At 36.2% G+C, this 25,837-nt stretch overlaps 1 protein-coding gene, 1 long non-coding RNA gene, 1 other non-coding gene and 1 pseudogene across 6 annotated transcripts in view; 2 read left to right on the top strand and 2 right to left on the bottom strand.

The window, feature by feature from the left end:
- The window catches only part of Ccar1 (cell division cycle and apoptosis regulator 1), a 50,615-nt gene extending 42,513 nt beyond the window's left edge, over positions 1-8,102 (top strand). For 3 of the 4 annotated variants that reach the window (XM_078041239.1, XM_005325967.4, XM_013358880.4), the window contains 6 exons: positions 3,428-3,510; positions 3,849-3,995; positions 5,002-5,122; positions 5,215-5,400; positions 6,021-6,226; positions 7,216-8,102. In XM_078041239.1, coding sequence (XP_077897365.1) covers positions 3,428-3,510; positions 3,849-3,995; positions 5,002-5,122; positions 5,215-5,400; positions 6,021-6,226; positions 7,216-7,275 — 803 coding nt within the window. In that variant the 3' untranslated portion in view covers positions 7,276-8,102. Of the gene's footprint in view, positions 1-867; positions 3,512-3,848; positions 3,996-5,001; positions 5,123-5,214; positions 5,401-6,020; positions 6,227-7,215 lie in introns of those variants that run through there. The other variant, XM_078041242.1, reaches the window with a different exon arrangement.
- On the bottom strand, positions 1,612-2,374 carry LOC106144906 (ethylmalonyl-CoA decarboxylase pseudogene; annotated as a pseudogene).
- A 5,785-nt stretch (positions 8,103-13,887) lies between the features above and the next one.
- LOC144375789 (uncharacterized) lies at positions 13,888-24,753 on the bottom strand. Its single transcript, XR_013435670.1, has 3 exons — positions 24,557-24,753; positions 22,834-22,968; positions 13,888-14,165 (listed from the first exon to the last, which is right to left on the bottom strand). It is a non-coding gene; the product is annotated as an uncharacterized LOC144375789 (long non-coding RNA).
- On the top strand, positions 21,871-21,943 carry Trnav-cac (transfer RNA valine (anticodon CAC)). Its single transcript has one exon. It is a non-coding gene; the product is annotated as a tRNA-Val (tRNA).
- Positions 24,754-25,837: the final 1,084 nt, after the last annotated feature.

The following is a 25,837-nucleotide window of genomic DNA, read 5'->3' as shown; positions in this document are numbered from 1 at the left end:
AAACTCTAAATACTTTCTAGTAAATATTCTTTTTTTTTTTAAAGAGAGAGTGAGAGAGGAGAGAGAGAGAGAATTTTTAATATTTATTTTTTAGTTCTCGGCGGACACAACATCTTTGTTGACATGTGGTGCTGAGGATCGAACCCGGGCCGCATGCATGCCCGGCGAACGCGCTACCCCTGGAGCCACATCCCCAGCCCCTCTAGTAAAAATTCTGATCAGTAATAGATGTTGTCCATAAAGTATCTCTGTGTAATACCTTACCCATATCTCTTTATGTTGATGTGACTTGAGAATTTTGTCTTTTTCTCATATCAGAAAACTAAAAACCTTTTTTTTTTTTACTGTATTTATGGGTGATACTTCTTATTATTAAAGGTTATTTTGGTTTGCAGCTTTTAGGTTTTTTGGTAGTGGGGATTTAACCCAGGGGCACTTTACCACTGGGCTACATCCTCAGTCCTTTATTTTATATATGTATTTTTTATTACGAGACAAAGTCTCATAGTTGCTGAGGACCTTACTGAGTTGCCAGGGTTCACTGTGAACTTGATATCCTCCTAGCTCTACCACCTCAGTTGCTGGGATTGTGGGCATGTGCCACCCTGATTGGATCATCACATTTTCTTCTCATTTTTCTTATTGATGAAAATATTCACATAAAATGTTGAGGGGGCTGGGAATATAGCTCAGTTGGTAGAGTGCTTGCCTCACATGTACAAGGCCCTGGGTTCAATCCCCAGCACCAAAAAAGTAAATAAAATGTTGAGAGAATTGTACAATGAACACCCATATGTCTTCCAATTAGGATTTAATATTTGTTAATATTTGACTTATTTGTTCTGTCTTTTTTCTGATCCATTTGAGAGTATGAATTCTTCAGCTCACTTAGGAGGCTGTGGAAGGAGGATCACAAGTTTGAAGCCAGCATTAGCAAGTTAGTCCCTAAAACTTAGTGAAACCTTGTCACAAAATAAAAAACATAAAGGAGTTGTAGCTCCATTTTAATGTGCTCCTGGGTTCAGTTCCCAGTACCAAGAAAAAAAAAAAAAGCAAAGGAAAGAAAGGACATACTTAATCCCACAATCATACCTTTATTATGCAATAATGCCTTAATAACGCTTAATACCTGTTTTTGCTTTGCCCTAACAATAGCAATGACATGATACACATACACCAATTTTGCTTCATATCTCTTGGCGCAGTGCAAACTTAGTCCTATTACAGCCATATTTCCTCCCCATATTGTTTTTTGTTGTTGTTTGTTTGTTTGTTTTTTGGGGGGCAGGGGTTACTAGGGATTGAACTCAAGGGCACTGGACCTTTTTGTTTTGTTTTGTTTTTTTAAGGTACTGGGGATTGAACTCAGGGGGCCACTCAACCACTGAGCCACATCCCCAGCCCTATTTTCTATTTTATTTAGAAACAGGGTCTCAGTGAGTTGCTTATTGCTTCACAGTTGCTGAGGCTGGCTTTGAACTTGCGATTCTCCTGTCTCAGCCTCCCATGCCACTGGGATTGCAGGTGTGTGCCATTACCCTGGCTACAAGTCCAATTTTTATCATACCAATTTTTATAAAATACATATTAGTTTCAGAAAAATTAATTTAATTAAGAGTTAATCATCTTTTTTTCTTTTTTTTTAATTGTTAATTTTTTTTCCCCTACAATAGCCTCTAAATTTGTAGGTCCACCCCATACTGGTCCTAAAAGATCTTTTGGATTCTGTAATGCCTCCTCTAAACACAACAGTCTGCCTGAGCAGATTTTTTTTCAAAGCTCTGTTGTCCTCTGGTGGATGATTGACGAATTGCATTATCCACTCTTGCATTTCTGGAGATTTAGTTTCATCTGAAGCCTGCAAGACCCTTTCACCATTCCTATGTTTAAAACATTTTGTAAATCCAATTTGAGGGTCCCACTTAATGCTTTGAGAGCCTATCTACTGCTGAAGATTTTGTCCAGTTCATGATTTCAAACTGACCCCACCCCATCTCCTTGTGGACAAATTTGATCTCATTCTCTGAAGTCATTAACTTGAAATTGAATGCTGTAGTAAATTTTGCTGCAACCAATGTCCAACCTTCAACAGTGCAACACTTATTAAAGGAAGTCTCATAATTCTCATTGTTTTGTGTGAACATAGATAACGCCACTCCATCCTGGAGTTCCTAGTGCTTTTACAGCATTCAGATTGGATCCTGAAGAGAAGGTATTTTTTGCCCCACAGATAATGAGGCTTTTCCCTTCCATCCAGTTTTCCAACTCACTTGCAAATATTGTAACATCATAAATCTGAAAAGGCATTAATTTCAGTGGTATTGTTCAGAGTAACAATGCCAAGTCCATTTTCTTCCTTTTGCAGATCCAACATAAGTGCTTTGAAGTTAGGCCTTTTTATACTTTAAAAAAATGTTAAATGTGGTATTTCTCCACCTTCCCTGAAAAGTTTTTCAGCGCCCTCCTGCACCTCTGTATTAAACCACTGCTTTCCCATTCCCAGGAGGGTACATTGGGTTTCAGCTGGCATCTAGCTGGGAAGTCTGGAGGCTCTCTGTGTGAAGTTCACTGGGAGAGGTGTTAACATCCATTCCACAACCACCTTCTGGGATTCTCTTCCTTATGACACTTTTAAAAGTTATGACCAGCTCTTAAATAGAGCCCTGGAGGTCTCTGGGGTGACTTCCCTTTCTGCTTTCCTCGATCATCTTAATTAAAAACATCTCAGTTTCTCATGTAGTTTTTCAATTTTATCTATAGAGTTAATTTTATCTTTTGAAATATGTCCTTCAGATATTTGTAAAATTAAGGCCATTTAATTGATTTAATAAAGTCAGTTTGGTGCTGATAGTGACAAGAATGCTTGTCTGTCATATGCAAGGCCCTCAGCACTGCAAAAAGAAATAATGAAATCAATTTTTCCCTCTAGTTTTTCTCCCATCCCCAATAGTGGGGATTGAATTCAGGGGTCTCTACAAGTAAACTACATCCTCAGCCCTTTTTCTTGTTTGGAGAAAGGGTCTCACTAAATCATCTATACTACCCTCAACTTTATAATCCTCTTGTCTCAGTTTTCCAAGTTAATGGGATTACATTCATGTACCATTGTGCCTGATCACCCGCTATATTCTTCCTCTTATTTTTTGTAATTGTTTTTTTTCACATCTACACTATTTTTATTTATATATTTATTTGATATAATTTGAAAATTTGTTCTGTAGTGGAGGAATAGTGTTTTTTTGTTTTTGTTTTTTTTTTTTTTTTTTTTCTGTGGTGCTAGGGATTGAACCCAGGGCCTTGTACATGCAAGGCAAGCACTTTACCAACTGAGCTATATCCCCAGCCCATGGAGAAATAGTTTGTTTCTACAGTAGTTAAAAATATCTCTGTTAATGAGTTTTTGCTGCTCTTACATTTATTTTTATAGATCGGGATGAGGAAGAAATGAACAAACGGGATGACAAAAGAGAGATCAACAGATACTGCAAGGAAAGGCCTTCTAAAGATAAGGTATTTATTGAATATTGTATTCTTTATAATGTGATGATTTGTATATTTTACATAATTAAACTTGATTTTAAAATATAACACAGTCATGAAGTTTATTAATCTTCATATGCCTACATACAACCACTTGGCAAAATGCAGTTGATGGGTTTTTCGTATTTGGGACTGTCATATAACCATTTTGTTTGATTTTCTATCTCTCATATTCACATAACAAATGAACTTATTTTATTAGGATGAAATAATGATCTTTTAAGATTGTTGCTATTATATTGGCGTAATTTCTTATTTTTCAATTGGAAAAAAGTATATACTATCTTTTATTTCTGTATTTTTTTTAGGAAAAAGAAAAAACTCAAATGATCACAATTAACAGGGATCTATTAATGGCCTTTGTTTATTTTGATCAAAGCCATTGTGGTTACCTTCTTGAAAAGGATTTGGAAGAGATACTGTATACTCTTGGATTACATCTTTCTCGGGCTCAGGTAATCTATTCTGTGAATTTAAAATAAAAACCATTTTTATTACTTTTTTTTTTTTTCTCCCTATGCTAGGGATAGAACCCAGGATTTGCCTAATGCAGGTGCTTTAGCACTGAAACTGCCTCTCCTGTAACTTTTCAAGAAGTTACTTTTTTTTTTTTTTTTGGTACCAGGGATTGAACCCAGGGGTGCTTAACTAGTAAGTCACACCCCCAGCCCTTTTTATTTTTATATTGAGATAGGGTCTCACTAAGCCTCACTAAGGCTTCACTAAGTTGCTGAGGCTGGCACTGAATGGCCTCAGCCTCTTCAGTGAATGAGATTACAGGTGTGTATCACCACGTTTGGCTAAGAAGTTACTTTTCAAAGAAAATATAAATAGAATAAGTTAATGTATTCAATTCCATAGGTAGGTGCTCATTTTTTTACATCTCTATTGACTTTTTCGTTAAAAAGAAAAACATAATAGATATAAATTGTAAGAGTCAAGCAGTACTGAAATTTATAAAGTAAAACGGTTAAAAGCCCCTCTTTGCTCTTCTACTCCTCAGGTCCGGCACATAACCTTCTAGATTTTTTTGTAATCAACTAAGTTTCATTTTTCTAAACATAATATGAAGCTATTTTATACATATTGATGGAACTCGTTTAAAATTTTCTAATATATCCTGGACATTTGTACCATGAAAATAGAGATCTCATTCCTATAGCTGCATAGTATTCCATTATATAGATGGTTTTCATATTTTGGAATTATAAACTTATGCTGTAATAGACACCCTGTGTTACATTTATTTTAATATATATGTTAGTGTTTCTAATAGTGTTACAATTTTTAACAATTAAATTTTTTTTTTAAATATAACTTGGATGTGATTGAGTAGGAATGGATACATGAGAAAGCAGTTTCCACAGATGTTCTTTATTTCTGAAAATTAGAACACAGTTGTTCAAGGAAAATCAAAACACATTTTCATCTTATTAATGTGTTTACTTGCTTATATTATAGGTAAAGAAGCTTCTTAATAAAGTAGTTCTCCGTGAATCTTGCTTTTATCGGAAATTAACAGACACTTCAAAAGATGAAGAAAACCATGAAGAGTCTGAATCATTGCAGGAAGATATGTTAGGTTTGAGTATATTGAAATCTTGCTTTTTTATAAATATTCATTAGTTAAAAAAGAAAAAAAATCTTACTAAAGTGTATTGTCTTTTATTATAGGAAATAGGTTGTTACTGCCAACACCAACAGTAAAGCAGGAATCAAAGGATGTGGAAGAAAATGTAGGACTCATTGTGTACAATGGTGCAATGGTTGATGTAGGAAGCCTTTTGCAAAAATTGGAAAAGAGTGAAAAAGTAAGAGCTGAAGTAGAACAGAAGCTGCAGTTACTAGAAGAAAAAACAGGTGAGAGACAATATGTATATGTTAGTACTTTTAAAGCCCTGTTTGTGTGTGTGTGCACGCACACACATCCCTCACATTTTGCTCTGGACAGTGTGTAACTCTACTTTCATCTGTTTCTATTGGAGACAATAAAATCACTTAGTTTTATAAGAATTTTTCTTGTTCAGTGGGGTGTAGTAGGGCATGCCTATAACTAGGGAGGCCGCTGTAGGAGGATCACAAATTTGAAGGCAGCTTAACAAGACCCTGTCCCAAAAGTAAAAAGGGCTGGGGAGGTATCTTGGTGGATATTAGTTGTTCATTCTCAGGTTCTCTTGATATTCTGTTCTATCCTTTCAGACCTCTGCTAGTTCCGCTTACTTTTTACTGGTTCCTATTTTCGCTAGTTTGTGCAGTCATCTAAAAATTGAAACTGGGTTTAGAAATACTAGTACTTAAAACTTAATTTCAATAAAAACAGTATTGCATTGTGCTTTAGGTAACTAATGAAGTTGGTATTTATGGGCATTTTAAAGAATTGCATCTGTTTTTTATTTTTATAGCTTAAATATTTTTAACCTCAAGCTATACTGGAAATTATAGGGGTTCAAGTGGTTTGTTTTGGACTTTTTTTTTAATAGATGAAGATGAAAAAACCATATTAAATTTGGAGAATTCCAACAAAAGCCTCTCTGGTGAACTCAAAGAAGTTAAAAAGGACCTTAGTCAATTACAGGAAAACTTAAAGGTTTCAGAAAACATGAATTTGCAATTTGAAAACCAACTGAATAAGACAATCAGAAACTTGTCTACAGTAATGGATGAAATCCACACTGTTCTCAGAAAGGTTTGAAATTTGTACTTTCAACATTTTCAGAGTTAGGGTTAGGGTTATTTATAGCATTTTTAATGTACTTTAATGTTATTTTGCTCTTTGTAAAAGCTTTTCCTAGAAGCAAATGATAGCATTCCATCTTCTTGAGACTAGTCAAAAGTAATTCGCCAAAGATTATATTTTTCTAAAACTTAATGATGAATGTCAGTATGGTTTATGTGTACAGATTTTTTTTTGAGGTTGACCTCAAATTTATTTTTTTATTCACACAGATTTTTCAGATATTTTATTGTATTTAGTCATCACAATATCCCTATTAGTTAAGCATTGTTTTATTTTTTTTAAATACACGACGGCAGAATGCATTTACAATTCTTTTTTTTTTTTTTGAATCATAGGTATGCTTTATTTATTTTTTATTTATTTATTTTTAGAGAGAGAGAGAGGGAATTTTAATATTTAATTTTTAGTTCTCGGTGGACACAACATCTTTGTTTGTGCTGAGGATTGAACCCGGGTGGCACGCATGCCAGGCGAGCGCCCTACCGCTTGAGCCACATCCCCAGCCCTTACAATTCTTATTACACATATAGAGCACAATTTTTTCATATCTTTGTATATAAAATATGTTCACACCTGTGTGTACATATTGTCTGAAGCAAATGTTGAACTGGAGATATGGCTCAGTGATAGAGTGTATGCCTAGCATTATGTGAGGCCCTGTGATTAGTCCCTAGTCCCCAGAACCACAAAATTTATTTGTATTTCTTTCTAAACCAAAGAGTATTTTTGAACTAAGATATGAAATCATTTGGTTCTTTTAAACCATTTATCGTGAGGCAGAATTTAGGAAAATTCTTTGGCATCAAATATTAAAATGAATTTATTAGTATTTTTTAATCACTATAAAAATTTTATAATTGAATTACATTATAAAATACCTTCAAGTAACATAAGAAAATCTAATAAAATATACCTTTTCCTTATCTATTATTTTACAGGATAATGTAAAGAATGAAGACAAAGATCAGAAATCTAAGGAGAATGGTGCAAATGTATGATAAAATTTGTGTCGTGATGAAAAATGCTGTTAAATAATGTAATATATAAAAATCATGATACAAGAATGTTTGAAGGTGATGCATGTTTTAGTAGTATAAATTCTGTTAGTTCAAATGATGTATAAAGTTTTATGAATGTTGAGTCTGCTTTTGAAAATTGCTTGTAATTTCTAGCATTCAAATTATTAAACACTCCTTGAGTGAAATAATTTTGCATTGCAAAATGTTTTAGGATGAACTTTGTTATAGTTTTAACCCCAATAAAGTTCATCAATTTACTTGACAGTAGTATTTAATTACCAAATGTCTTTTATTAAAATGCCTAAAATTTTTTTTTGTTTTTTATGCATAAAAGTTTTTTATTTTATTTATAGAATTATCATTATTTACCTTTTAATTTTGTAGTCCATCTTTTAAAACTTCACTATAAATCATAAAATAGCAAGCTGCTTAATTTTTGGACCAGAAATATTTTTACTTTTCACCAAAAATCCCCTCTAGTTATCAATATCTAAAAACATTGTTAAAAATTCAGTTCACCCAAAAGACAGTTCATTAAGAACTAAGAAAGCAGTAGACAACTGGTATTGGTATTTTGTTTGTTAGGCTTTACGTAAAATTCATAGACCTGATGTTAATGTTAACTGTTAACTGCTTTCAATTAATTGTTCTACTTTCCCAGAGTAGCACTTCTATTACTTTTAATTATGAGGGTTTCTTTTTAAAAAATTCAGTGTATGTCAAATGTACAGTTTAGTACCAAACCAATAGATGTCAGTATGATGCCTTAAGTTAAATTTTTAATTAAAAATAATTTTTTTTTCTTAGTCTGTGTATGTACTTAAGATTTTCAGAGGTGTTTAAGAGTTCATGTAACTGTTGAGTGAAAAAAAGAAGGAAATGTGATGTATTCTGCAACAGTGGTTCTCAACAGGGTGTGAATTTATCCTTCAGAGGGCATTTGGCAATGTCTGGAGATCTTTTTAAGCAATTGGGTGGGGGGCTACTATCATCTATTTGTTAGAGACTAAGAATGCTGTATAGGACAGTCCCCCAAGATGAGGAATTATTCAGTCCAGAATGCCAGTAGTGCCCAATTTGAGAAATCCTGCACTTAAAGAATATAAGATTAAACAACATTTTGTCTTTATAAAAGTTATACTTAGGGAAAACTTAGCTGAATCTGTAGATAATTTTTTTTTATACTTATAAAACTCGAAGTGGAATGTTTTGTTCTCATAAAAATATATGTTATATTAGAGTTTATTTCATTTTGTTTTACTCTTTCATTTTGCTAGAATAATGGCCAAATATTCTAAATAGGTGAATATGAGACTTAATATGTGACTTAAGTCAAATGGAATCCATATAGCTCTTACTGAGGAATGGATTAAAACTCTTCAAATTCTTCAAACCACTTTTTGTCTTAAATTGATATTTCTTCTCTTCAGGTCTAGTTGAACCTCTCCAAAGTCACTTTACTTCTTAAGCCATAATTATATCATTAATATGTAAATGTTTCTTCATCGTTGAGATGAGAGGAAACTGTATAGTTTTTTTAGTTTGTTTTTTGGTACTATAGGGATTTAAACCAGGGTCGGGATTTTATTTTCTTCTTGAGACAGGATCTTGCTAGGATTGCCCAGACTAGCCTCAAAACATGGGATCCTCCTGCCTCAGCCTCCCAAGTAGCTGGAATTACAGGTGTGTGCCTCCATGCCCAATAAATTATATGGAATTTTTAAAGCACGTACTTTACCTCAGAGTTATATCCCCAGCTCTATTTTATTTTGAGACAGGGTCTTACTACGTTTCCCAGGCTAGCCTTGAACTTATAGTCCTCATGCCTCTCCCTCCCAAATTGCTAGGATTATGAGTTTGTATTGTAGCTTGCCTACCCTGTGAGAAACTCTGGGTTCAACCCCTAGTACTGCAATAAGAAAAATGTGGTTTACCAATCTGCTGAGATTGCCATATGCCACTGCAGCTGATAGGAAACTTTTAACTAAAAGATAGTAATGATAGAGTTTCTGCAAAAGGGCTGGGACATGGCTTCATGGTAGGCCACTTGGCTAGCTTACATGACGCCCTCATTTAAATCTCTAATAAGAGAGAGATCATACAAAGGCCAACTATCAGCTTTATTTTTGTACAATAAATTTTAAATAAGCATAAAGTAGGTATTATGGAGGAAGAATCTAAACCTTCCAATTTTATTTTTACTTACAGATATAATTTCTTTTTTTAAATGTAATTTTTTAAGACACTAGGGATTTAATCCAGGAGTGCCCTACCACTGAGTTACATCCCTAGCGCATTTGTATTTTTCTTTTGAGACAGGATCTCACTAAAATTTGACCAGACTGCCAATTAAGTTTCTTGTAAATGAGTGTCATCCCCTGGAGTAACAAAGGAGTAGTCCTAGCAGAAGAGGTAATTTGTGCTTCTCTTTCTCAATGAAATTGATGATGAACTGTCAAAAGGAACAGTAAACTACTTGGTAGAAATAATCCCGACATCTCTTGTTGTTAAATTAAAATTTAATTTCATGATTTGGTGCCAGACTGTTTGGATAAGCAAAGTGTAGGCCATGATGCTTTGAAAATATTCAGCGAAGCCATTAAATAAAAATTGAAAATAACCCAAAGAGTTAATATTATGGGATGTGTGTCTTTCAGAATATTTGGAATACATTCTATAAACAATTTGGAGAAATGTATAAGGGAAAAGAACTTAGTGTAGACTCAGTTAAATGATACTTAAATCACTTATTGGAATTGAAAATATCAGGTGGTTTTGGTAATAATCTAATAAAACATCTGATTTTGGATGACTCCAATTTTTATAGGTTTTTTCCTTTCTTTTTTTGACACTAGTGATTGAATCCAAGTGTACTTAATATCTGGGCCACATCCCTAGCTAGACCTTTTTTAGTTTTTATTTTGAGACAGGGCCTCACTAAGTTGCTGATAAATAATCTCAAACTCGCACTCCTTCTGTCTTAGCCTCCTGAGTCACCAGGATTACAGGTATGCACCAGCAGTTTTTTGGGTTTATAGTTTGTTTTTTACATAATTGACCTCAACAGTTAAAATTGTGTTCCAAAATTGAATTCCAAAAGTTGTGTCAAAAATAAACAGAACTTCATGTGCCATGGTATACACCTGTAATTCCAGCAGCTCAGGAAGCTGAGGCAGGAGGATTGTAAGTTCAAAGCAAGGCCCTAAGCAACTTAGCAAGAACTTGTCTCAAAATAAAAAATGAAATGTAGGCTAGGGATGTGGCTCAGTGGTTAAGCAATTCTGGGTTCAGTCCTGGGTATCAAAAAAAAAAAAAAAAGAACTAACTAACCCCAGCTTCATGTCGTAGTACCAGCCTATAGACTAGCTACTGAGCAACGTAGTAAGACCGTGTGTTAAAAACAAACAAGCAACTAACCCAAGGCTCTTTACAACTTACTTTTAATTACTTGCAATACTTTAGAAAACATTTTCTAAGTGAAAACTTAAAAAATATGTAAAGACCCTGAAATGGATGAGCCAGACCAAATTGTACAGATTAGTTGTTATCCTCTCTGTGCACCCTGATATCTCCTAATAATACCACATGTCACCATATAACTACACCTCATCCCTGGCACATATGCTTGAATTTCAAAGAACATATCAGCAATTGTGTGACTTTGGGCTATTTTTTCTTAAAACTCAAGAGTGATCAGAATATAGGATTATACCTTTGTTTAAGTGCCAGACTTTGGGAACTTTTATCAGAAGTGTACTAAGGAGGGAAGACAAAGGATCTGTATTATATTTTTAGTAAATCTTAATGTTTACATTCAGCCTCAGTGAGGACAAGTGAACTTGGACCTGAGTCCCCAGGCATTGTCACTCTTTAAAATCTCATCCCTTGGCAACTTCCCTGTATTTCAGTTCAGGGGGAAGTCTCAGTGTCTTAGTCCCCTAGGCCACAGAGCTCTAGCAGAGAGCAAAGGGATGAATAGGAATTATTTTTGTCACAGTGACAGTATAATTGTGTTATACCTCACTACAGAGTTGGTCGATTCTTTCTGGTAAGAAAGTAATATTTATATAGAAAGTGAAACAATGTTCTGGAAGTGGATGATTTTCTGCTAAAGGTATTTATATTGTTAAACAGATGGAGTTGGCATCTGTTTTTGGAATGTGAATAAAATGTGTAATAATTGTATTAGGGAATCTACCCCTGAATAATGTTCACTAGCCATTAAAGCATGATGAAAACATCACGATACTTGTACATAGCAAATAGCAAAGATATTTTCTTTAGATACCTGAATATGTACTAATTCCAGCAAGAAAGAAATTTTATCTTCAGTGATTGACTGGTTCCAGGCTAACCTTGGTATGTCCTCTGGTGATGGGTGATTCCTGAGAAACTTCTTGGAGCTGAATCCCCTTAGCTAGTTAGAATTCTAAATACTTGTTAGAATATGTCAAAAATATGATAGTAGGAACTATAAGTTCCCTTCCATGTGGTCTTTCTGGCCCAGCATGCTTCTTTCCCCCACCTCCTATACTGGAGGTTGAGCCCAGAGATACTCTACATCCCCAACTGTTTTTATTTTGAGACAAGGTCTTGGTAAATTACTGAGGCCGCCTCTAATTTAAGATTCTCTTGCCTTAGCCTTCTCAATCACTGAGATTATAGGCATGTACCACTATGCCCAGCATAAACTTGGCTTAAACTGGGAACCTTTTGAAAGAAAAGGGGGCTTGCTAAAAATACCTACATGACACCAGATAAAAACCAGGACTGTCCAAGGCAAAGTGGAAGATAGGGTTTATGCTTATTTACTTTTTTTTTATTATTATTATTTTTTATTTTTCAGTTTTCGGCGGACACAACATCTTTGTTTGTATGTGGTGCTGAGGATCGAACCCAGGCCGCACGCATGCCAGGCGAACGCGCTACCGCTTGAGCCACATCTCCAGCCCCGCTTATTTACTTTTTACTTTCAGTATAATATTGACGTTTTGGTGTTCACTAATTTAAAAAAACTAGCCTCAGGGGCTGTAGTTCAGTGGTAGTGTGCTTGCCTTGCAGAAGCGAGGTACTGGGTTCAAGCCTGAGCACCACATAAAAATTAAATTAATAAAGATATAGTGTGTTCATCTACAACTAAGAAAAAAAACCCTATATACTTAGCCTTTCTTGTGTGTATAGAGAGCATATCACATCAGATAAGATGGGGGTACTACTTAAATCACTGAATCAGCTCCTTTTTTTTATTGTTTTTTAATTTTTTTTCTTTCTTTTTTTTTTTCTTTTGAATCAGCTCCTTATTTCAGCCTCATTAGTAGTAGAGTCTGAATGTATTCATTATGCCTATTCAGAGTCCTTGGTTCTCAAACTACTTTGCATCCGAATCACCTGGAAGGCTTGTTAAAACAAATTGTGGGCTTTCCTCTCAAGACTCTTTCTTATTCAAGATTTCTGGGTTAAGATCTAAATATTTGTACTTCTAATAATTTGAAGAACCTCAAAACTAAGATTTATCTACTTAAAATATGTGATAAAAACTGGGAAAGGAGTAAGTTTTCTTGGAGATCAGGCTTTTTCTGTAGGTGTAATATTTCTATGTTGGATATGCCATAATATGCGCTGAAAAAAACTTATTGAGTGAATGAATGAATGTCTAGGGTGTTCAGACATAATGGTTTGGTAAGTGGTAAATGCTTGGTAGGGAGAGTATGTAAGTAGTGAGTGGTACTAGCTGGTTTGAGGAAAAACACTAGAGGGACCCAGGTATGGTGGTACACACCTGTAAGCCCAGTAGTTTAGGAGGCTGAGGCAGGAGGATCATGAGTTCAAAGCCAGCCTTGGCAAGTTAGCAAGGCCCTAAGCAACTTAGTGAGACCCTGTCTCTAAATAAAACATAAAAAGGACTGGGGATGTGACTCAGTGGTTAAGTGCCCCTGGGTTCGATCCCTAGTACAAAAAACCACTAGAGGGAGTAGGTTACTGGACTAAAGGGGACAAAATTAAAGAATCAAGATGGTCAGCAATGTGAAAGGAGATTACAGGCAAAAATGACAATGGAGAAATCAAGAAAATGGCAAGGCAGGGATTAGGCAGATGTAAGAAATCTGGGAGGGTCTCTTAAAGGAATATGAATTGTAAAGAAAGACTTTCATTTACAGAAAGATAAGGTCTAATGTCTATTTAAATTTAGGGGATAGATTTATGCATATGCCTTTGTAATTGAAAACAGTGGAATTTTCAAGGCTTATATTAAGAAAACACTCACTTGTCATTTAACCTTTAGGAAGAAATTTTTAGGAATATGCAAGGGATGTTTCTTAAAATTAATATGCTCTTTGAAACCTCATACCAGCTGAATGTCCTGTCAAAACAGTTTGTCAGGCAAAAATTACAGCACTACTAGCTGGGCATCATGGCATATACCTGTAATCCTAGCAACTCAGGAGGCTGAGGCAGGCCAGCCTCAGCAATCTAGATTCTGTCTGAAAAGAAAAAATAAAAAGAACTGGGGAATATAGCTTAGTGGTAAAGTGCCCCTGGGTTCAATCCCCAGTACCAAAAAAAAAAAAAAAAAAAAAAGCTCCTACCATCTCATTGTCATAAATACGTTTATTATGTACCAAAGAAGGAGACCTATCTGTTCACAAATGTTTTGGTTGTTGTAATTTGGTTACTGTGCAAGTATCCCTTGAGGCATATTAGAGTTTCAAGGAATGAGAATTAATGACCTAGAGTATATTGATAGTCAGTAGAACAGATGATGTAAGGGGCATTTTATTTGCGTTACTCTTCCATGGCACCCCCATTCCGGAGTATCGGATAGTCCAGATTTGTGTGTTCAGGCCAACTTCACTTTCCAGAGGTCTCATCTGGTAGGTGGAAAGAGAAAGAGTGAAGAGATGGTAGTCTTCCAGTCACTGTGTTACTAAATCCATACAAATGTTAAATTTCAAGGAAAGTTTTTCTGAATGACAGTTCAGCTAGGGGTAGAGCCATGAAGTCATAATGTGGCCCCTATTGTAAGGATGTCATAGACTGTCAGGGAAGATTCAGACCTGGACTCAGCAAATAACTTTGGCAGAGGCCAGAAACCGCAATAGGGGTTCACGCTATATTTAGGGCACTTAAAGTATAAATCCATTGGTATGATGAATTCCTAACATGTCAGACACAGTTTAAATTGTCTCAGAAACCTGGTGAGCTTAAATCTACAGTTTGTAGTTGGGGACATACAGCTCAGTGGTAGAGTGCTTGTCTAGCATGTGTGACGCCTTGGGTGCAATCTCAAGCACCCAGGGGGATAAAAAAAAAAAAGGAACTTTAAAGCAGACAGCTTGAAGAAAACTGATAATTCAGCTAGGCAGGGCTGAAATGTAGGTTTAAACTTGGGTGGGGAGCCTGGGGTTGTAGCTCAAGTGTAGAGTGCTTACTTAGCATGTGTGAAACAAACTTAAGTTTGATCCTCAGCACCACACACACACACACACAAAAAAAGTTATAATAAAAAAAGTTAACACCAATATTCCATTGGAACAGTTTTTTAAAAAAGACTTGGTAGTTTTACAGAAAGTTATTAATTTAAAAAATCTATCTTAATATATTTAATATGTTTTGTTAATATAAGTGAGCCTAATTTCAAATGGAGTAAAATCCACAGTAACTAAAACTAAAGCCCCTTTTTTAAATTTTTAAAATTCTTTTTAGTTATACATGACAGTAGAATGTATTTTGATTATATATATATATTAGACATACATTTATATATGGAATATAACTTCACATTTTTATGATTGTATATGATGTGGAGTTACACTACTCATGTATTCATATAAGAACATGGGAAAGTTGTAGATGAACACAATATCTTTATTTTTTAATGTGGTGCTGAGAATCAAACTCAATGCCTCACACATGCTAGGCAAGCCTTCTACCACTGAGCCACAACCTCAGCCCCCATTAATTTATTGTTTTAAGGCTGTCATGTTTGGCTTTGGGTTGTCTAGGACCTCTAGTATTCTGCAGATAAACATCACTGTAAGCAACTGAGGTAAAAATTGTGATCCATAAACTTATTGCTTTCCCAAGCATTCAACATTGCTCTAGCAGTACTCTTAAGTGAATTCAAGACCAATAAACAAAATTAATGCTTTTAAAGAGTAAATGTGTTTTTCATAGGAGAGCCTAAGCTGCTGTGAAGTAAGAAATTTTATTGATGCAAAGTATATGAGTATGTCAGGACAGCTTCTCTTTTTCTTCTTTTTTAAATTTTGAGACAGGATCTCATTAAGGTGCAGAAATTGACCTTGAACTTGAGATCCTCCTGTCTCAGCCTCCTGAGTTGCTAGAATTACAGGCATGCACTGCCACACTCTGTTCCCCTTCTCATTTCTCAGTGGATATTTTTTTTTTAAGAGGGGGGGGACAGAGAATTTTAACATTTATTTATTTTTTCTTAGTTCTTGGTGGACACAACATCTTCATTTGTATGTGGTGCTGAGGATCGAACCCGGGCGGCAAGCACACCAGGCGAGCGCGCTACCACTTGAGCCACATCCCCAGCCCCCTCAGTGGATATTTTAAAACATCTATTCCTTATGACGATATTTAAACTTTAAAAAATACATATATTTCAGGGGTTGAGGGCATTGCTCAGTGGTTGAGCATATGCTTAGTTTGCACGAGGACTGGGATCAATACCTGCACCAAAAAATACATAGATAACTTACTGAAGTATAGGTTTAGATATTTCAATTGCCTTTTAAATATTTGGTCGTAGGCATTGTTTTACAATCTCCTGAGAGCAGATGGCTTTCCAGTAGCCTATACCTAACAAGGAAGAGTGCCATATGATCACTTTTATTTTTCTCCCTTGTTTCGCTAGTACAGCAGTTTAATTATTTGTAGATGGTTATGAGGGTTCCTGTATGAAGTTTTTTATAATTCTCAAATTTGAAGGATTTAACTTCAGAATTCAATTCTTTCCAGCACCCCTCCTTTTTTGAATGTTAGCATTTATTTGTATTTTCATGGCCTTTTCCCTAAAGTTGAGTGCAGATTTTACCTTTGGTTACACATGTTACACATTTGGTTCCAGTTAAAACAGATTGATATGGTAGTGTTACTATAGTAGTTGAGGTAAAGGAAATTTCATAAAGCACAGGGAACATCTAATTTGATCTATAGAAAGCCGCTTTTTAAAAGGTCATTAAAATACTTATCTTGGAGTTCAGAACTTTTAAAAAGCTTTCTCACATCTAAGGACACTAAAGAGGCTTGTCTTGCATGCATAAGGTCTTGGATCTGATTCTCAGCACAGTACTGGGGATTGAACCAGGGTTGCCCTACTACTGAGCTACATCCCCAGCCCTTTTTATTTTTTTTGAAACAGGGTCTCACTAATTCTCCATACTGCCTTTGTACTTGGGATTACAGTGTATGCTGTGGTGCCCAGCACACAAAAAAATTTGTGAAAGAGATTATATATGAATAATTTGCATTCCCTGGCTCATGATCTTTCTAAAATTTCAGTTTGAATATAAACTTAAAACAAATTTGTCTTGGAATAAGTTTGCTATGACAAATTCTCCTTTGCAAGGTCTAATTAGAATTTGGAAAATTAATATAGCAGTTAGTAATCTAAATTTCAGTGAGAAATTGCTCGTTTTAGTCCCCATTCTAAAAGTGAGAAAAGGCAAAAACAATAACAAAATTTTTGTCTTCATGATCCCCAGGTAAATGCTAAAGGAGTTAATGTTTCACATTATTTGGCCTTAGTAAAACCATAAGTCCTCTTCCTAATTGAAACTATTCAGAGATCTATTCAAGATTGTATTTCTAAAGGCATATTAGTTATCTCTAACAATTTTCATTTTCCTTTAGGCAAGGGGAAAAAAGACTCCTAACATGCAAGAAATTATTTCATGGCCATTCATTTTCTTACTCATAGATACATAGACCTGGCCACACAAAGACCACTGCTGTTTCTGACTATAACATAAATATTTAATTAAAGGAAAACCTACTTTGAACCATTCTTCCATAAGGCATAAAGTGTACTAGCCTTGGGCTACACTAATGTCATTTCCCAAAAGCATCTGTTACTTATCCCAGGGTTTTTGCCAGTTTTGCAAACTCAGAAACCTTTCACCTGGCTATTGAAATGTGTTTAGGAGATGAATTTTTAACCTTTGAGCTGCTATATCGTAAAGAGAATAGCCAACTAATTACCACTATTAGAATCTAAACTTGAATAAAATGAGAGAGTCCTGCTGGGTGCGGGTGGCACAACCTGTAATCCCAATGGCTCTGGAAGCTGAGACAGGAGGAACTCCAGTTCAAAACCAGCCTCAGCAAAGGCGAGGCACTAAGCAACTCAGTGAGACCCTGTCTCTAAGTAAAATACAAAATAGGGCTGGGGATGTGACTCAGTGATTGAGTGCCCCTGAGTTCAATCCCCAATACAAAAAAAAAAAAAAAAAAGAGTCCTAAAAACCAAGCTTTTAGCCCCATTGTTCCTCTGTTTTAAGTTTGGCCATGTTTAGCCTGGAAACTCCAGTAATCTGCAGATAATGCTTTAATTCATTGTTGCTTTAGTAGTATTCTCATTTTAAATTACTAATAATGTGTTGTAAATAAATGACTACTTCCAAAGATTCTTCTTTGGGCTGGGGTTGTGGCTCAGTGGTAGAGCATTCACCTAGCACATGTGAGGCCCTAGGTTCGATCCTCAGCACCACATGCAAATAAATAAAATAAAGGTATTATGTCCAACTACAACTAAAAAATAAATATTTTAAAAGAAATAAAAATAAAAGATTATTTAATAAATAACAAACTGGTTCTTTTCTGGAAGCCATTCATTATTTACCTGGATCAAAGATTTTTTAAAGAGGGCTGGGGATGTGGCTCAAGCGGTAGCTAGCGCGCTCGCCTGGTATGCGTGTGACCCAGGTTCGATCCTCAGCACCACATACCAACAAGGATGTTGTGTCCCCCAGAACTGAAAAATGAATATTAAAAATTCTCTCTCCTCTCTCACTCTCTCTTTAAAAAAAAAAAAAAAAGATTTTAAAGAAAGTTATTTCCTGCTGAGTGCAGTGGCACATCCCAGTAATCCCAGCAGCTTGGGAGGCTGAGGCATGAGAATAACAAGTTCAAAGCCAGCCTCATCAATTTAGCAAAGTCCTAAGTAATTTAGTGAGACCCTGTCTCCAAAAATAAAAGGGCTGAGGATATAGTTGAGTTTTAAGCACCACTGGGTTCAATCCCTGTTACCAAAAAAAAAAAAAAAATCATGTGATTCCATTTCCCAAGATTATGAAGTCATATGTACATTTCTCTTACAGTTAGAGAAAAGCGGTGGTTAGCTCTGTTAACATACCTAGTTCAAATGGCAATTGACAAAAGATGTGAGTTATCACATAGGATAGGAGTTTAATAAAGGTACAGTACATGGCATTAAGTCAGTGTGGATAGGAAAGCTTGATTGACCTGGCATATTAAAATGGGTTTTATTTTGGATAAAAAACAAATTGTAGGGCTGGGGTTGTGGCTCAGTGGCAGAGAGCTTGCCTAGCATGTGTGGGGCACTGGGTTCAATTTTCAGCACCTCATATCAATAAATAAAATAAAGGCCCATTGACAACTAAAATATTTTTTTTTAAAAAAAGCATTGTGAATTCAATCTCTGGCTCCATTCTACACTTTAAAGAAATGCTAATTCAGGCCAGCTGTGATTCAATTCTCATAATGAAAGTTAAACTTCTTAAAATAGCAGAGTTGAAAGTTAAGTTGCACGGTAAGAGCCACCCCTCTGTTTTATAATCATCTTAAGTGCTATTTCTTAAAAATATTTTTAGTTGTAGATGGACACAATACCTTTATTTCATCTATTAATATTTTTTTAAGTTTTAGGTGGATACAATATCTTTATTTTACATTTATGTGGTGCTGAGGATCAAACCCAGTGCCTTGTGCATGCTAGGCAAGCACTCTACCACTGAGCCACAACCCAGCCCATCATTTATTTTTTAATTATTATTATTTTTAGTGTAGATGTGGACACAGTGCCTTTATTTTGTTTGTTTATTTTATGTGGTGCTGAGGATCAAACTCAGTGAAGATTTTTACATTTTAAGACCTTTATTTACATTAAGACTTACATTTTGTTTTGTTCCTCTACAGACTGTTGAATAAACTAAATCTGTTCAGTTCCAAATCAGGGTTGATACTAACTTGATCTAGTCATCCTGCTTCACACCTTTGTCTTACCATTTTGTTCAGGGAACCATTTTCTTGATTTTCACCGGTACTGTCAGGATGTAATAGAGGATATATGGATGAGGAATCCTGGATTACTGCTGTTAAGAAGCTTTAAGAGCTTGGTGTGGTGGCACATAACCTGTAATTCAGTTTAAAGGTAGACTCAGCAACTTAATGAGGCCTTAAGCAGCTCAGCAAGACCCAGTCTCTAAATAAAAGTAATTTTTTTTTTTTTTTTTTTTTTGTACCAAGGACCACTGAGCCATATCCCCAGCCCTTTTTTGTATCTATTTATAGACAGGGTCTCACTGAGTTGCTTAGGGTCTTGCTAATTTGTTGAGGCTGGAAAGCTAACTCATGATCCTCTTGCCTTAGCCTCCCAAGCTGCTGTGATTATAGGTGTGTGACACCAGGTCCAGCAAGAACTTCTTAATAGGTAGAAAGATGGTAGACGTCTGTTTTTCAAACAATAATAATTTCTGGATGCAGAAGGGAAGGTGCCTTAGCATTTTTTTTTTCTCCTCTTCCCATAAGAAACAGAAGAGAAATTCAAACTAGGAGGCTAGGGCTTCACTAAAAACAGGAGTTTCTCTGAGGATCTGGACACTGGGAGTGGGGCCAGCTTATATTTAGTGGAATTTGGATGTGGTGGGGTATGAGGCTCAGTTTATTCCATCTGCTGCAGTAAAACTGAAGAGAAGTATGGTTTCTCCTTCAAAATCCTAATGCTAGGGCTGGGGCATAGCTCAGTGGTGAAATCCTCATCTAGAGTACGTGAGACTGTGGAGTTCTAACCCCAGCATTTAAAAAATGAATAAAATCCTGAAACTGGGTTTAGCATCTTGCCTTAAGGCTCCATACTTTATGTGTATGTGTAAAGAATTAGTTTGACTTTCTATATTTCACATAAGAATTTTGCTAAATTTGTTTAGGCTCCAGGACACTTGGTGGCACAAATATTTGACAGGGTGATGCTCCAGCTTTCCTTTAAGAAGTAATATTTTTTAGGCTCTAAGACCTGCCTTCTGACCCTAAGTTTCCAGGGGTGATAGAGTGGTGGAGTCTTCTACTGGGTTGGAAGGCTTTTTGGCTTTGGGTGGCCCGAAGTGCAGAAGAGCCTTTTCTCTCCTTCCTCTTGCTGGAGTTAGAGTTCAGTCCAGTCTCTCTCCCCTCACTGCAGTAATCCCCACCTTGAATAGTCTTCCTTGCTATCTTTGGCAAGTGATATGAATAATTCTTTCTTTAAAGTTCCCTAACCCTCACCTCCCTTTCTCTGTCCTCTGACTCAACACAGTTGCTTAGTGTGGAGTCTTACATTTCCCTTTGAGAAGACAGTCTCCAGGTAAGTTTGTTTTCTTGTGAAGAGAAGAAAGGTGCTATAGAAGAGCATAATACAGAGAATACAGATGAGAGATGCTTTCTAGCAGGGTATGGTGGTGCACACCTGTAATCCCAGTGACCAGAAGGCTGAGAAAGGAGGATCACAAGTTTAAGGCCAGCCTTAGCAATTTAGCAAGACCCTCAGCAACTTAGGAACACCCTGTCTCAAGATAAACAAAAGGTCTGGGAATGTCACTCAGTGGTAAAGTGACCCTAACCCTAGATTCAACCCTCATCTACAACCCCCCCCCAAAAAAAAGAAAGAAAAAGAGAAAAGAATGGAGAGAGATGCTTTCTAAATTAGCCTTACATGTCAAGGCTTGATTTTTCTGTGTTAAAAGGAAATTCAGCATATGAACTTTAGTGTAGAAAAAAATTTTTGAGACAGTTAATCCAAACATCATTCTCACTATAATGTGTGCAGTAAACAAACTTGGGAGAAGCCACTAGAACCCAGATGTCTGGGTGTGTGATGAGGCTGTTCCTTAAGGCTTTGCCTTGGTCATTGACTGGATAACCAAGCAATTCACCCTTCTAATGAGAAATGCTCTTGTGTATGGTGACATAAGATAGTGATAAAGTCACAAAAACAGTGTTATCCTCCTTCAAGTACTAATTAAATTGGATTTGATTTAGGTTGAACAAATTTATGTGACAAGCACTGGGCTAGGGCTGGGTTGCAGAGATGAATCAGGTAGGAACCTGGCCTCAAGGACTCAGGTTACCTGATGAAGCAGGTAACTAAATATTCTAGACCCTTAATACGTAAGTGTTATGAAAGGGTTAATGATTTGCTTGAGAGTAGATGGAATCTTTCTGGATGTGTCACAGATTTTAAAGAGCTGGGTTTTATAAGATACCAACTGGTAGAAAAAAGGAAGGGTATTCTAGGCAAAAGAAATAGTGTAAGTAAAGATGGGAATACTTGGGACTGGGGATATAGCTCAGTTGGTAGAGTGCTTGCCTCACATGCACAAGGCCCTGGGTTCAATCCCCAGCACCCCCCACAAAAAAAAAAAAAAAGATTGGAACACTTGTTCTTAAAACCTAATGTGTGGCCAGAGCAAAATGTCCTGTTGTGTATTGAGAGAGGAAGAAATGATGGAGTTGGAGAGGAAGCTAGAAAATAAGCCAGGTCAGAGTGTGAGTTATATTGAATGCCCCTCTAAGGACAGACACAAGGTAGATGTGAGCATCAAAGGACCAAGTTTATCTTCTATACCAATTATCGTGGAAGGTATGAATTTGTTTCCCTTTGGTTAATTTTTCTAAACCAAATAAAATCTTTTTTTTTTTTTTTTTTTTTTTTTAAACCAGGGATTGAATCCAGGGGCACTCAACCATTGAACCACATCCCCAGCCCCTTTTTTGTTTTATTTAGAGACAGAGTCTTGCTGAGTTGCTTAGGGGCTCACAAGTTGCTGTGGCTGGCTTTGAATTCATGATCCTCCTGCCTCAGCCTCCCAGGCTGCTGGGATTACATGCTTGTGCCACCACACCTGGCTTCTCAATCAAAATCTAACTCTCAGTTTTGTTTGTGTGAATTGGCCAAAAATTGAATTTTGGGGACTGGAGTTGTGGCTCAGTGGTAGAGCACTTGCCTAGCATGTGTGAGGCCCTGGGTTCGATTCTCAGCACCACATACAAAGATGTTGTGTCTGCCAAATACTAAAAAAAAATAAAGATTTTTTAAAAAGCGCCACATATAAATAATAAAAATGAATAAAAATAAAAAGGTCCATCAACATTTAAAAAAAAATTTGAACTTTGTATGAGGTAGTAGTTGGGGGCAATCTTGAGTTTTCCAAGAATCTTAGGGTGAGGGAAATTTACACGGTACTCAGGAAATGGGGAAAAGGAGCCCAATCTTTTTCTTGGGGTGCTCATTATAGTTACCTTGGTACCTGCTGCCACACTACTGATGTTGAGAGTTACTCCTTTATTTCCTCCAATCATCCAGCTCATTAGATTTGTGTTGGCTCAGAGAGGCCTCCCCAGTCGTCCTTCCTGCATTGAGGTGCTTCGGAGTCTCTGTAAGTATAGGCAAGTGTCCCTCCATCTTGGGCACTTTGGGGAAAGGAAGCTCCAGTAGTGTCACCTCAATTCAAAGGTACTAGCTTCCCATTTTTTTCTAGGACAAGCCATCTTAATCTTCAAGGCCAAAAGTTCTGTACAGATTCTGTACCTTGAAAAACTGCTGTACTTTTGAAATCAATGGCAACTTGGATGAGCTAAATAAATCTTCATCAAAACTATGATAATGGAGGCTGGAGCTGTAACTCAGTAGTAGAGCACTTGCCTAGCATGTGTGAGGCAGTGGGCTCAATTATCAGTACTGCATATAAATAAGTAAAGGTACATCAACAACTAAAAAAATTTTTTTTTTAATATGGTAATTGGTGCCAGGCTCAGTGGCACAAACCTATAATCCCAGTGGCTTGGGAGGCTGAGGCAGGAGGATCCCAAATTCAAAGCCAGCCTCAGCAACTTAGTTGAGGCCCTAACCAACTCAGAGAGACCCTCTCTCTAAATAAAATACAAACAAGTGCTGGGGATGTGTGGGGATGTGGCTCAGTGGTTAAGTGCCCCTAAGTTCAATTCCCCAGTACAAAAAAAAAAAATATATATATATATATATATATATACACACACACACACATACATATATATACATACACACACATGATAATGGGAGAAGTCATGTATATAATGATATCTCCTTTTTTTTAAGAGAGAACTGTCTTACTAGAAATTTCAAGCTTAACAAGGAAAGGAAAAAAAGTGAAGTAAATTGTTATAAATTATTTACTCTGGAGAGAATAAATTGGAGAGTTACACTATTTTTCAAAAGGACAAGAATTAATCTCTTACTGCCCTGAAATATGTTTTTGAGAATCTTTTTTTTTTTTCCCCCAATGCTGGGGATTAAATCCAGGTCCTTGAACAAATTAGGGAAGTACTCATCACTGAGCTACATCCCCAGCCCTTTTTTATTTTTGTTTTGAAACAGAGCCTCACTAAATTGCCTTGGTTGACCTTAAACTTGAGATCCTTCTGTCTCAACCTCCTAAATAGCTGGGATTATAAACATAAGACACCAAGCTTCTATTTTTGCAACATGTTCTGTTTTTTAGCAGTTTGGGCATATTTGGGGAATAGCCAATTCTTTGGGGGAAAATGTAGGAAAGTATCTGGCTATAGTTTAAAATTTATCTCCTTACATTCTTTTTTATTATTATTATTATTTTTTGCTAATTGGACTAGCTTAAGCAAAATTGTTAAGAATTTCTTACATTTAAACAAAGGATTCCAATGCTTAAGATAGTTCTACTTCATAATTTTAGGACAAGGGCTGGGGATATGGCTCAATGGTGGTGTGCTTGCTTAGCATCATGAGGCCTTGGGTTTCATCCTCAGCACCAAAAATTTCCATAATTTCAGATCCTGAAATAGCTAGCTTTTACATTGTAGCATCTTTTCAGCTGCAGCCCCTTGCAAAAATCCTATACATCTCTGTATTTTCAATTCAGATTCTTGGAAGAGGTAATCAGACTAAGAACAACTTTTTACACCAGGCCACACAGGTCTATTGAGTCAGGGGATGGTCTTTTGGCCTCACCTTCTCATGTGTGTGAATGAGAAGACACTGGAATCACTGCTTCACCATTTAGTGCTTTGTCCTCCTGGACCAGCTGTCTATACTTGCTGACCTTTTATTTTGCTGCAGGAGATGTGATTTAATAATATTATTCTTTCAGAGAATTAATTTTGCAGATAAAATTAGATCACAAAGGTAAAAACACTAGCAGAGTCCAGGTACAAAGTGAATGGATAGTAAACAAATTGTTACCATCTTTGTTGTGAGAAAGACACTGTCCTAAATGTTAGCAATATGGAGATGGAAGTCCCAGTTCTCCAGCATGGGAAACACAGGAAGGTCACCCTTGATCCAGTAAGGTGAGTACCATGACAGAACCAGAGAAGGAAGTATTATCCCCCAGTGGGATTACACAGGCAAAGGAGATTATTACATTTGTCCTCTGTATTTATCCATCTATCCAGCTTGGAATCAGAATTCAGATGCGGATGGTTATGTCAGGTTCATGTCCTTATTTATTTATTTTTATGGTGCTGGGAATGGAATCCAGGGCCTCACACATGCTAGTCCAGGATTCTGTCTCTGAGCTACATAAACTCTAAGCCCTCATGTGCTTATTTGAAAATGAAGTCAGATTTATTTGTAGGGAAGCCTGACTTAACTGGTTATCTGACTTCATTTCTTACCACCCATGTGACTGGAATATACTTCTTAATCCAACGAGCTGCAATTTCTTCTGTGGAAAAACAGATAATAATGTAGGTTGAATATCCCATATCCAAAATGCTCAGGATCAAAAACAATTTAGAGTTCTGATTTTTTTGGATTTTTGAATATGTATACATGCACAATGAGCTATGTTGGACGGGTCCCAAATCTAAACACAAAATTCATTTGTTCCATTTACCATATGCATATAGCCTGAGTCATTTAAACACAGGTGGAATTTTCCACCTGTGACATCATGTTGGTGCTCACAAAATTTCAGATGGTAGAGTTGTGAAATTAATACTATTGTTATTATCTGTCATTTGTTGTGTGCTTACTAAGAACAGGCTATGGATTAACCTGAATTATTATAGTTAGGATGACTGATAAGCCCAGAGTCTGGAACGACTCCCAGATCTTGCTAAGCATCTTTATTCCCTCATGATACTGAGTAATAGTATTAAGCTGGAAGCCCTGCCTTTCCCTTTTTTTTTTTTTTTTAAGGAGAGAGAGTGAGAGAATTTTTTAAAAATATTTATTTGTTTTTAGTTTTCGGCGGACACAACATCTTTGTTTGTATGTGGTGCTGAGGAT

This window comes from Ictidomys tridecemlineatus, chromosome 1, assembly GCF_052094955.1.
Source record: "Ictidomys tridecemlineatus isolate mIctTri1 chromosome 1, mIctTri1.hap1, whole genome shotgun sequence".
NCBI classification, from domain to species: domain Eukaryota; kingdom Metazoa; phylum Chordata; class Mammalia; order Rodentia; family Sciuridae; genus Ictidomys; species Ictidomys tridecemlineatus.
This window is presented reverse-complemented; position numbering and strand designations above follow the sequence as displayed.